The following is a 14,500-nucleotide window of genomic DNA, read 5'->3' on the forward strand; positions in this document are numbered from 1 at the left end:
TCAAACAACCGTATTTTGAATATCCAGAAAATGTTACAAGCACAAACCAGTAGCAGTACTTGAAAGCAGAAACCATAAAATCCTATGAGATATGGACGTACAAACAGATAAATTCACCCAAGCAAGGAGGCCAGATGTCATAAAAGTTAACAAGAAGGAAAGGTCCTGCCAGATGTCGATTTTGTTGTTCCAGGAGACTACAGGGTAAATATCAAGGAGATAGAGAAGCGAAAAAATACAATGAACTGGCACGAGAGCTGAAAGGCATAAGGAGGATGGAGAAAGTCAAGATAACACCAATTGCCTTAGCAGCACTAGGAACAATCAAGAAAAACTTTGAAAAGAGAGTAAGGGAAATTGGAATCAGAGGTTGGCTGAAAAGATACAACAGACGACCATACGGAAACAGCAAAGTAAGTGAAATCCCACATGGAACCAAGAAAACTGAAACTGTATAATCATAAATTACATCCACCCCCTCTAAAAGAATTGCCGGCGTCAGTTGGAATCATACTAAATAGTAGAGAAGAGTCGAGGAGGGTGGAAAGACCGAGGAGAGAAACCTCCACTGAATGAGTGCGAAGAGAACTAGAACATTGGGGAGGCTTATTGCCACCAAAATTCCAGTAATAACCAATGGTCATTGCAGCAAGCAGTCAATAACAAGTGGCTGTTTTGATGATGCAAATTCATTTGCAAATGTTATTTAAAAAGATGGAGAGTACTGGAAGTCTTGGGACACTTGTTATCACTCGGACTCTAGGGAAAACCACCAGTTCTTGTCAGTGAGCAATCTCCGATGATGTTCCGTGTGAGAACTCCGAGAGTAGAAATATTAGTAAGTATTGCGACTCCACCCTAAAGTGAACATGGGAGCAATAGTAACTAAGGGACAATACTACATTCCACACAGTCTCCAAATGTGGCCTCCCCACTGCATATCTTTTAAGGTCTTACCCAGAACCTTTTATGCAACGGTTAACATTTTAAATTCAAAAACAAAGTTACCTTCAATCCGAATACTTTCGATTCTGCTTAGAATCATCTTCAGGTACTTCGATTAAAGAGAACAAAAATGTCAAAACGGGTAAAATCCATAACGATTGAAATAAATGATAATTTATTTCAATCGTTATGTTTTAGTTGCTTCTTAATTTTTTAGATTATCATCGACAATTTCGCTTATTCGGGCTGCTGTTCTCATCTTGGATGTTATTCTCAGAACGTTTCAGTCGAGGTAACTTTCGACCTTCTTTAGGTGCGCCTTGACGAACCCAAGAATCTGTATGGAATTTGGAACCGACACTTTATTAAATAAATAGATATATTGTTTTCGTTCATGTCAGCTACGACAGAGTAGAAGTTTTAAATAATTCTTAATCTATTATATTATAAAACTCAAATCATCTTGTTTGGGCGTTGAAACCGCCCGTCCAGTTTACAGCTTCCGGTTTGAAAAATTCTGCTCATGCTTAAGTAAATAAAATCAAATTCATGAAAGTTTTTAATCGACATTTTTCTCGCGTTTAAAATATGCAAATAAAAACAAAACTGTAAATCCATTTTGCTTTTTTCTGCAGTATTTTACGAATTTTATATGTATTTTTCATTGCAAACAAGAACAATAAATATGTTTATGATTCAAAGTTTTTTATATAATATGTAATTGACGGTTAAAAGACGTTAAAATTACTTAAATCAACTTGTCCAGTCATTGAAATCGTGTTAATAAAAAGAAGCTACTTCACTATCAACACATAATAACATCTAATTTTTTATAAATGGAATAAAACAAAAACATTATACGATCAGTAACTGTTATCAAAAGCAATAAAAGCGACATCTCATAGTTAACTGTTGGTTAAGAAAAAACGAAGAAATTAAAACCATTTAAATCCTATTTTTCACAGTAACTGTAACCAAACGCAATAACAGTTACTTTTCTTGCATATTTTCTTTAGTTTGTTACGATTTAAACTATTTTAAAGTCTTTGTTATTGCATTGCATTCCATAATTGACAGTTTAAAGACATTAAAATTACTTGTAACTGTTTATTAATACTTTGAAGATTATGCGAACAATAGACTTTTTAGCCTGTTAAAAACGGACAAAAGTTATAGCCGTTGATTTATAAGTGATTTATGTAATACTAGCTTTCGTTAAGAGTTGCACTTCTTTGTTTACAAAGCCATTCGGCTGAAGTGACGTCAGACCTAAAACGGATGACCAACACTGTATATAATATAGCTTTTTTCCCAAACCAATTATAAAACTAGAAGTTTCGATAAATTTTGACATGGTTTCCACCTGAACATTTTCATTAAAAATGATGACTTGAAAAATTTTCGGGTATGCTGAAAACGAATATCGCATTTAAATTTTCTTAAAATAAGTACTTTTCCGGATATTAAGCTATGTAATTCCTTATGTTAAAAGTGATGGCCACTGTTGTACGCGCAAGCGCGCACAATTTTTTGGCATAATTAATATACTCACTATTCTATAACTATAACATATACTGACCCAATGGGTCACGAGTAGTCTATTTTTATTGTAAAGGGTTCAATTCAAAATTTCCATAACATTTCCGAGTTTAACATAAACTACACTTGAAACAGTCAGAGGCTGCATCAACAAACCGTTGTGAGGATAACAATAGGGATGAGGACAGGAGTCCGAATAATCAAAATAATACGTTTTAGTTCGCGTTTTGTAGCTGTGACACATTTTATTCCAACAAATTTTTTCATAAAAATCCAATAAGATCGTCCGTTGTTTTATTATCGTAAAATTTTTCTGTAAAGATGTAAACACAATTATTCTGTGTGTCCCTCACTATTTAAATGCGTGAATTTGTAGCGACTTAATCCCGAAATGATTCGGACTAACGCTAAAAAGTAAATGATTAATTTCTTACCGTCTTTCTTTCTCCGGTTCGTTTCGATACCCTCTCTTAATTATTTCCTAAAACTAGTAAGTTTTCGCAGGAACGTGTTAACTCAAAGTATTTCCGACCAATGAAAATCTTTTCAAGTTCAAAAAGTTACAAGTCTATATTAAAATAATTAGCCGACGTCAAATTTGAAATTCCTATAAAACCAAATAGTCAAAAGCTAGAGACACAGAGACTTCAAAGGCCGGTCGTGCACGGAAGAACCCAACAAAGCCGCTTAACACCACCCTCTCAGCGTGCCATTTCGCAGAAACTCAATATCTAATCTAAACTTTCTTCATCTCATGTACGCATCCTTTTAAACTAGCGACAATAGGGCGAACGGAAACGAAATGCTACTCTCAATTATACACGCACGAACACGAACAAGGTAAACCAACACCTAGAACATGTTACACTGCCAAACACTTACGAGTACATACGCATATTCACACTATAAAAGACGTTTCAATTATACCAGTCATCATAGGAGCAACTGGGCTTATGAAAAAGAACTTTAAAAAGTGCATAGCAAGCATACCCGGTGAACCAAGTGCAAGTGAAATACAAACGATTGCACTGAAAGGGACGGCTAGAATCCTGAAAAGATCTCTTGGTTGGACTCACTAAAATAGGGGTAAATGTCAGACATCTGGTTGGATGTCCCATCCCCTAGAAGAAAAAGTTTAAGAAAAATGAAAAAAAAAAAAAAAAAAAATATTGATTTACACATTTCTAAACCCTGTGGCAAACCAAACTTTCTCCACTACATATTATGAAGTTTACTAACATGAAAACAACATATTCTTATCTCTTGACGTTTCAGAATTTTGGAGATAAGGATTGGTTACTCGTATTAATTGGATTCAACGGACTACTGCTCTCATCTGGAGTGTGATTTTCACAACGTTTCGGTCGATGTAACCTCCGACCTTCTTCAGGTGTATCTTGTCGAACTCGGGAATGCTTATTAATTATAAACAATAGATAATATATACAAGTAATAAGTATAGACATATATATATATATATATATATATGTATATATATATATATATAAACTTAAAACTATTTTATTTCTATTTGTAAATATCACTATTTATTACTAAATATTACTATATATTAACGTATATCCATCTATCTATTTATCTATCTCTTTCTCTCTCTCTCTCTATATATATATATATATATATATATATATATATATATATATATGTATATATATAGAGAGAGAAAGAGATAGATAGATAGATAGATAGATAGATAGACGTTAATATATAGTAATATTTAGTAATAAATAGTGATATTTACAAATAGAAATAAAATAGTTTTAAGGTTCCTAAAATCGTACCAGAATTGTCCGCAAGAACTCGTGCCGCGCTTCGCAGTGGGTAGAATACTTCGAAAATCAATTGTAAAAGGTGATATTCGGTTGAAGGTTCAATCTTTAGTGTGGGCGACTGAAAAAAATACAGTTACGAATTACTTAAAGCCTCTATCTAGTCATGGCTGACGGAACAAAAGCATGCTACCCCAATAAATAAATAAAGGGTTCCGCTCGAAATTCCGTCCAAATTTCCGAGTTCGACAAGATACACCTGAAGAAGGTTGGAGGTTACATCGACCGAAACGTGAAAATCACACTCAAGATGAGAACAGTAGTCCGATAAATCCAAATAATACGAATTCTTATCTACTGTTTTTTTTGTTTTTTTTTTGTTACATTTTTTATTTTTTTAAATTTTTAATTTACAAAACTGTTCATGTTTTTAGTTAACACTTGCTAACTGGTGACGCTTTTATCTACTCAATGTTTCATTTTATTTCCATTTTCATATGTATGCATGCCCATATATATATATATATATATATATATATATATATATATATATATATATATATATATATATATATATATATATCCTTTACTTTTTTTTCCTTCGCTAAAAAATAACTTTTACCCAATTCATATTAAATTGTTGATGTGACTCTTGGCAATACCTAAAAACGCCGTCGTCGTCCAAAATGGCCAGGGACCACGTCATAAATTAACAATTTCCCCAACGCCAGTTTCCAAACCATTCTCATTGTGGAAACGGTTGGTGTTTCACCTCTAGGTGGCCGAAGAGAACAAATACAAACTCAACTAATACAGACAATATCTAGGGACATTCAATGTACGCACATTGATGCTCTGTGCACACACGCACACACAAAGAGAAACGACAACTGCACTAGTAATTACATATTAGGAACCCTGTTAATACTCTGTTTTCGGTGTAAATTCTCTCTAGATAAAACCATTCACGAAAACTCTCAGCGATTAGCTTAGCTAGTGGGAATTTTAACAAGGGTCACCTTTAATGCATGTCAAGATAACCTTAATCTGCATCCAGAATCGCTCCCGGGGAGACGGGTAACGTAAAGTTAAAACAGGAGTCAAAAGTCAAATGCCGTAGACAAAACAGAAACGATGAAGAATGACGTCACATTTTCAAACCGAGAAAAACAAAGGTTTTCAGACCAGTTTCTCCGTGGAAGCCATGCGAATAGAACACGTTCGATAATGTAGAATAATCTAAGACGAATTTTACTTCTATGCCCGGTTGTGTGACTCATTTGGTTAAAACGTTAAGAAGTAAGTAATTGTTAAGATAACATTAATACTCTATTTTCGGTGTAAATTCTCTCTAGATAAAACCATTCACGAAAACTCTCAGCAGAGTCCCCTAGTATTACTTTCTCTTTAAAAGAGGCTTATATCTAAAACAACCACTAAGCTAGGAACGACACGTATAAACGCCTGCATGTATGCATAAAAACTTCTATTTTTCTATTGAATATGTTAGAGGGAAAAGGTCATTTCAATAATGCCTTTTTCCCCTGTTGACTGCGGTACGTTGCTAGTCTTCTGTTGTTCTAAGAGATCTACCCTTCCAGGCATTATCTTCTCCCTATGAGAAGAGGTTAGTTTATTGCTAATCGCCTGAAGCGACCCCTACTGAGAAAGGTCAACGGGACTATTCAGGCACCTTTTCAGGCCAAAGTGCTTTTTCTCTGGGCCCTGGCTTTTCAAATACTATTTTTCCGACTGTTGTGTCACATCATCCCGCCGTTGGAGGGCGATAAATAAATCAACAGAGACTGCATATGACATTAATGATGAAGAGCCAGATACGTCCCGATATGAAGTACTGTTGACAGATCTGGGGAGGAGCTGCTAAGAGCATCCTTTCCTGCCTTGACATGATACAAACTCGTCTTCGAAATCTAGCAGACGAACTGCTGAGAGTTTTCGTGAATGGTTTCACCTCCCTACTTCCTCTTTCTCACAGAAGAGACGTCGTGATTCTATCTCTGATTTATTGTTATTTTCATGGCAGGCGCTGAACTGAACTTCAATCTATGGTTTTCCCCTGCAAAACATTTGCAACAAATACTCTGTAATTTCTCTTACTCTATATATGTGCCTAAAACTAAACAAAAATTGCATAAACAAAGTTTCTTTCATAGAACTGTCCGTCTGTGAAAAACAATATCGTGAAATTGCTTCCCAGGTGACTATAACATCGTTGTTTTCAAGTCTAATGTAAATAAGTTCTTGTTGTGTCGTCCTCTTAAATAATTAAACCCTATCCAAGTTCTACCATTACGGATCATCACGAGCTTGTCTACCTTGTGTACGTGGAACTCATTAACCTTTATCTTAGAGTTGCCTCTGGGCCTTGATAAATGGTGACACCCCCACTCCCGGGAAAAAAAAGTTTATGGGACGAAAGCATGCTACCTTCGTGGATTAAATAAAGGGTCCCGTTCGAAATGCCGTACGTATTCCAGAGTTCGACAAAATACACCTGAAGAAGTTCGGAGGTTACATCGACCGAAACGTTGTGCGAATAACACTCAAGATGAAAACAGTAATCCGAAGAAGCCAAATAGTACGAATAACGTTATTATTTAGGAACCTATTCTCGACACGAGGAAAAAGGGAGATGGGGCTTTGTTAATTACCTTTACCAATATTTTTGATCCAGCTCTAACCTATCCTAGCTTTGCTTTAGTATACTTTAATGTCGTTTCCCCCCCCCCCGAGATTTTCTAATCATAAACTGCTTCGTTCATTTTTGGATTGTTCCGTAAATTACAATTGTAAACATCTGGGTTCGTATAAGTCCCCAGCTATAGAAGCATCTTAAAACGAAAACAATACTTATATAAACTGGAAATGCCGTCACTTATTTCAATCACTAAAACGTAAAAGACAAAGATCAACGAAAAAAGTTACAGAGGTAAACGACTTCATGTCCCAAGACGGAGAATCAACAAAAGGACGAGCATTCCCTTTATATATATATATATATATATATATATATATATATATATATAGTAATTTATAAAATATATATGGCGATTAAGCTACACTAAATATTCCGCGTTTCATCCACTCTAGGACTCTTCAGTCTTGTGCGCATAAGCCTGAAGATTCCTAGAGTGGATGAAACGCGGAATATTCAGTGTATCTTAATTTTATAAATTACTAACTAGCTCTACCTACGTATTGAGCACTTTTGAAGTAAATACTTAAAGTTTACGCATAAATCTATACTTTCGTATATTAATCTGAGTAAATTAAGTAGTTATATATATATATATATATATATATATATATATATATATATATATATATATATATATATATATATATAACTACTTAATTTACTCACATATGCCTTTATGTATATGTATATCTCATACGAAATTAGGTATTTGTGAAGTTTACGAACCGTGCTATATTTTAGATAGAATTTTCAAGTGTGATTATATTTTTACGGTATCTGTTTAACATGTTAGGTGAAAGTACAAAATAGTTACAAAACGCCTTCCTCTCTCCGTGTGAAGAATTGGTTTCTAATTTTTTTTACCCTTTTTCACCCAAACAAGGCATATTGTAACTTAGACGTAAGGGGTTATTATTTGGAACCATAGCTACAGGAACATTATGTAGGGAGTTGGGCAGCGAAATGTCTGTTTGTATTAACATTTAATTTACAGTACAATCAACAGTCAACGAAGCAAGATACTGAGGGGGGGTTAAAGTCTAACAGTGCGAGTGTAGGCACTATTAGAGTAGAAGGCTTTCCGGCATCCAAGGACTTCAACAATGAATGGGGTGGGATTTTGCTGCTTGTTGGGTTAGTCGGGGGTATTTACATAGAGGGGTACAAGTGCTACACGGGTTTATCAGAACACATTCAATTAAAGTACTTAAGCAGGCACAGAGATGCGGCATTTCGGCGATGAGATACAGGTTGGAGGTTGTAAATAATTACGTTATTATTTCAACACGGTCCGTATTTTACTTATTTACTAATACTAAATGAAGAGATAATATAAACGGGAGTATAAAAGAAACGGAATTGCTCCCGTCAGGGAAGTTCAAAAGCACCCAAAAAATAAATAAATAAACAGGAGGGATCCATAAAATTACCCTAAATCATTTATTGATACTTACCGATTGACGCCACCCTGAATACTGTAGCTAGCCATCTTCTTACTTGATAAACAGTTGAGGAAATAAAGATAAATGTAAATAATTCCTCGGGTAAAGATGTAACGAATTTAATAACTCCTGTTTTGTCTCTCACGCTTAAATTTTCGCTGTTTTATGATTAAATCAAATACCATCAAGGCTGTTTTTTTTTTTTTGTTTTTTGTTTTTTTTTTGTCCTTTGTTGTTATTTCGTTTTTTTTATGTTTATTTATTTATGTTTTTACAAACAAAAGTTTCGTATAAAGCAGACTGCTTTTTTTTTTTTTTGCTTCTTTTTAAAACCTTGAATGTCCTAAAACTTCGTGCCTTCTGTCCAGTGATAAGAGCGTCTCGTTACTGATCGAATTCCTTTGTTGTTTTACGTAAGAATTAATCTATATAGAATCAATAACCACCGGACGATATGTTTAATTAAATATCACTTTATCTTCTTTAAAAGCCAATGAGCTGCCCATATCGACTAAGTTAAGTAGTCGTCGCGGTAGCAAGCTCTGCGAAGACGTTTAGACACGACGGGAGTCCAATTGTTCAAACCATTTGAAGCCAGCCGAGCATTAAGAAAAAGAAATTATAAACACATTGAAATACCACTAATCGTTTCAGTCGATTTTTTTTTTCTTCGAAACACCAAATAACTGCTGCCCACGGAAATACTATTATCAAAGCCAGCTCAATCCAAAGCTCATTTGTAGTTTTGCTCGTTTGACGCATTCTGACATCGATACACTAATGCCACAAGATCTACGTGTATTTATTTATTTCATTTTTTTTTACTGGTGTAGGGAAGAGGACAAGGAATTGTGTTACATGGCTTAGCTGATCGTTATCTGTGAAACAGTACGGAGCGATTGGTTGTCGGCATAAAAGAAGAGAGAAAAAAATAGACGGCTTTGGGCTCTCGTGTGTGGCTGAATTGGAGACGGTCATTGGCGTCCGTATTGGTCACGTGGTCATATTTATACAAGCTGGCAATGGTTTTGGTATTAATAACATTCGCTATTGTTATAAAGCGATTAACTTTATCAAGCTTGGCGTAATTGACAGAAACGAAGATTGAGAAAAAAAAAAAAAAGTTCAAATAGAACAAAATAAATAAAACCTAAAAAAAAAATTAATAAAAGAAAGGAAGCTTGACCTTATAATAAGTTGGCCACGAACAAGTAGCGACATATTATTTCAAATTTGAAGAGAGGTAGGTATTGTAATGGCCGACTTCAAAAGAAAATTAAGAATTTCATATATATATATATATATATATATATATATATATATATATATATATATATATATATATATATATATATATATACTAGCTGGCAGCGCGGCGGCGTTGCTCGGTCATACAATACACTTAAACATGATATTTTAATTTATGAAGATTGCGTATGTATTATTATATAGAATCAATTCTCTATTGATTATCATATATTATGAGAAATAATTTCCCCGGTGGACTAATTCGCAAAATAAATAAATAAATAAATAAAATAATAATGCCGTTCATAAATTCCGTCTGTATTTGTTTACAATATCAGGTATTTGGGGTTGACAATGAATGCCCTGAAAAAGTCACATTTGATTAATGTTTAGTTTTAGAATATGCAAACGAAGAAATGATTTGCGCCGATTTTAAATAGTATCTCCTTTTATCGTAAACTGAACTTATTAATAAGAAAAATAAATAAAATAAAATGGTGACGTATATTGTAGTATTAGTATTGACAGCCCCATGCAGTCCTCCTCCAACTATTTTCTCATATCCTTTCTTCCGGTTTCGTGCTCACCGTCGAGCAGTTCTGGTCAATAGACTCGGTGAAGAACACGTGTTTTATCACTCTCCTCGCGTCCTCGTCTAATCCCTGTTACTTTTGTGGAATAGGCCATTTACAGTGGCGAATGACCAGCAAACGAAAAAACCTGTGGGAAGTGCCAGAGGACATGGCATTTTGCAATTGCTTGCCGCATCGGAGACACGAAATACTCTACTTGTAAACAAGACAGACCTCCAAGATTAACGAAAACCCTCCAAAAATAGAAATGCTCACAATATAACAATGCACAGAAGACGACCACTTACCAACAGAGGCATACTTCCATATCATATCAGCGCTGAAAATAGCAAAATCCCATACCCCAGAAGACGTTATAGAGGTATATGCAAAATTGTGAGTAGAGAACAAAAGATCCCAAATAAAAATAAACGCAAAGTTGGACACAGGTGCCATGAGCAAACTCATCCCATTTCAAACAACTAAAGCATGTGCACCTTCGAGACACTCCAATTCGACGATTGGCCTTTGGTGGTGTCTCAATCAACCAAGTGGGTGTATATCGCCTAGGAATCAGATATGGCGATAAATTTACAAGCGTCAATTTCCACGTGGTAAAAAGTAATGGATGCGCACTACTTGGCCTCCAGACCTCTAGGAAACTGGGATTAGTGACCCTTAATTTTACAATAGGGACCAATATATCTGAGCAAGACTACACCAGTTCAACTGCAGCAATAAAATCAAAACCAGAAGCGCATACTCGAGGAATTTCCTGACGTGTTCAAAGGCATCGAGCGCCTATTAGGGGAGTATAGCATTAGGATTGACCTGTCAGTACCTCCAGTAATACACCCACTCCGTCAATGGTGTCTCCACTCGACCACATCAACTGCAGTAATTTGACAAATGAAACTCCTGTTCGAAGAACGAGCCGTTCCAAGAGTAGTATACAGCAACAATATTCCAGTACAGAGTTTGCAGATTTTGCCAAATCTTACAACTTCAGGCACACTAGCTCGTCACCATATCATCCGCAGTCAAATGGATTTGCAGAGACGATGGTGGGTATCTGTAAAAAGTTGTTGAAAGTGTGAAAGACAAACACAGACAGACATCGAGCAATGATGGCTTACAGGGCCACACCGCTACCAACTCAAATAAAATCTTCAGCAGAGTTACTAAATGGAAGATTCGTGAGGACCCCACTGTATCGAAACAACAACTACGGGATGAACAAACAAAGGTAGAGCTGAACAAGAGCAACGAGAAAACCAAAAGGTTGTATGACCGAAAGAATAGCCATCAACACACACAGTTATATACCGGTCAACAGGTTCATGTTCGTGACAAAAGAACCAGACTCTGTGAACCCAGAAAGATTGTGCAGATTGCTGATGAGCCAAGGTCATACCTGATAAAACTTGCCAGCGGCGTAATCCATCACAGAAATCGACAACAAAGGGTAAGGCAGACAACACGAAGTGCCAGCATCAACTGAAAACTTGTTGAAACCTAGTTCCTTACCTTCACAACACTATGCCAGTAAGAGGCCCAAGATTAGCCGATGGTCGCCTACGAGGGGCGTGCAATAAGTAATGCCCCTGGCCCACTTTCCATAGCAGTAGAGCAACGAAACTTGGCACAGTTATTAATCTTTCTCTACATAGGAACCACCCAGAGTTATGCATTTCTCCCATTGTTTGATGCAGCTCTGGAGACCGTTTTTGTAGAACACCCCAGGTTGGTCCTCCAACCACGAAGTGACTTCAGAAATCAAGGCTGCATCATCTGGGAAACGCTTTCCTTTCAAAAACAACTTCATGGCTGGGAAGAGGTGAAAGTCAGAGGGTGCAAGGTCAGGAGAGTAGAGAGGATGGGGGTATTTTCATAACCACATGCCCGTGCTTCTGATTTGGCGACATACGAGTTATGGACTGGAGCGTTGTCCTTCAGGAGGAGGGTACCTTTGCTGATCTTGCCCCGCCTCTTGATTTTGATAGCTTCCCTTAATTTCCTCAAAAGTGAAGCATAATAGGCTCCTGTAATTGTGGTACCCTTTGCCAGGAAATCTGTTATCACTACTCCGTCCTGGTCCCAGAAGACTGTGAGCATGACCTTGCCAGTGGAGGGCTGCACCCTTGCTTTCTTTGGAGGTGATGAGTCCAAGTGCTTCTACTGCATTGACTAGGCTTTGGTCTCTGGATCATAGTGATGGACCCAAGTTTCATCCTGTGTAATCAGTCTTTTGAAAAACTTTCACTCATCTTCTTGGCACATTTCCAAATTCATCCTCGAGCACTATACGCGTTCTTGCTTCTGGAATGGTGTGAGCAACCTGGGAATCGATCTGGCAGACACCATATGCATATGCAAATGGTCATGAATGATAGTTTCCACAGACTCTGTACTAATCTTGACATCTTGGGCTATTTGGCGAATAGTAATGCACCGATCTTCCAAAATGGCGGCGACAACTTGACGGAAATGCCTCATCAATGGCAGAAGTGGGCGACCAGGTCTGGGAGCTGTTTCCACAGACTTCCGGCCATGTTTGAATTCACGATGCCAGCGTTTTACAAGGTCGTATGATGGGGCATTATCACCATAAGTTTCTTTCATTTCATCAAAAGTCTCCTGTGGTGTGCGTTGTTTCAAATACAAAAACCGGATCACTGCTCGACATTCAACAGGCTCCATTTCACACCTGACTCAGTTCAAACACCTGTAAAACAGAAACCACAATTAGTTCAGAGATGTAATTTGCCACATAACCCGTAGAGATATAAATCATTGCACATGCAAATTTTCAGCTAGAAAGTGGGAAGTGGGTCAGGGGCATTACTTACTGCACGCCCCTCGTATCAACCATTCCAAGCATCTATCCATCAGTTCCATTGACGGCTGCCAAACTGAGTAGATCAAGCAGGACCAGCAAATCTATACGGAGGCTCGACCTGTGACATAGAACAAATGGACTATCACCCCCTTCCCCGCAAACTGCTGCCAGCCCATTAAAGTCCAATGTACTTTTCCTTCAATAGAGAAGGGGGTGTTATAGTATTAGTATTGAAAGCCACATTCAGTCCTCTTCCCACTTCTCCCCCATATCTCCTCTTCTGGTTTCGGGCTCACCGTCGAGCAGTTCCAGTCAGTAGACTTGATGAATAAAACATGTTTCATCACTCTCTTCGTGTCCTTATTTAATCCCTAACCATCCGCACTTATTAATATCACAAGGTACACCCGGGCTTGAATAGGGGATCATTTGATCTGTAGTCTAATGCTCTACCACTGCTATATCTTCAGATTGTAATAAATATGTTTTTTGTTTTGTTTTTTTTTTAAGAAAAATTTTTTTCTGACATTTTATTATCTCCCTTGCCGGTGTAACTAAAAATATTACCCTGTAAAAATCCTTTTTTATGTATTAGGGAGAAAAGCTATTTTAAGATCTAATTTTTTTTGATTTTCGATAGTTATTGGATGAATTTTTATACAAAACATATTTAAGAACACTGCCAGACATATAAATTAGCTTGATGTTAAATTTGCAAAAGATAGGCTGAGCCGTTTTGGAACCTATAAACAAGGAACTCAAACACACAAAGTGACATATATATATATATATATATATATATATATATATATATATATATATAGTCATCCACATACAGTACTGTTTCGCTGTTTCACAGCTCATCAGTGCGGCTAGACAGGCAACTACCTCAAGCCAGGATTGAAACCCGACCGTTTATACGGCAGTCAAGGCTTCTAACCATTACGCTATTGGCGGCTGCTTGAACGAGTAGTGAGTTTAACGATGTTTTGATATCGTCCGAAATACCTCCGCTCGATTTGTTTACACAAAGAGCGTCGCTTATATGCTAATGGTAATTCGTTTTTCACTTCTCAATATGCTCAACTCAAGGTGAGGAGCACTATAGTCATCCACATACAGTACTGTTTCGCTGTTTCACAGCTCATCAGTGCGGCTAGACAGGCAACTACCTCAAGCCAGGATTGAAACCCGACCGTTTATACGGCAGTCAAGGCTTCTAACCATTACGCTATTGGCGGCTGCTTGAACGAGTAGTGAGTTTAACGATGTTTTGATATCGTCCGAAATATATATATATATATATATATATATATATATATATATATATATATATATATATATATATATATATATATATATATGGGGAGTTAAAGGAAGATAATAAGATCAGTTCTTTAAGAGGAGAC

The 14,500-nt window shown here is 36.6% G+C and overlaps 1 protein-coding gene across 1 annotated transcript in view; it reads right to left on the minus strand.

Moving 5' to 3' along the window:
* Positions 1–9,342, minus strand: part of LOC145279844 (ciliary microtubule inner protein 5-like) — a 135,966-nt gene extending 126,624 nt beyond the window's left edge. The window contains exon 1 of the mRNA XM_080131287.1: positions 8,445–9,342. Within this exon, the coding sequence (XP_079987413.1) occupies positions 8,445–8,479 (35 nt within the window). The 5' untranslated portion in view covers positions 8,480–9,342. The remainder of the gene's footprint in view (positions 1–8,444) is intronic.
* Positions 9,343–14,500: the final 5,158 nt, after the last annotated feature.

The sequence above is a fragment of the Euprymna scolopes genome, chromosome 7, assembly GCF_053919585.1.
Source record: "Euprymna scolopes isolate OS-2025 chromosome 7, ASM5391958v1, whole genome shotgun sequence".
NCBI classification, from domain to species: Eukaryota; Metazoa; Mollusca; class Cephalopoda; order Sepiida; family Sepiolidae; genus Euprymna; species Euprymna scolopes.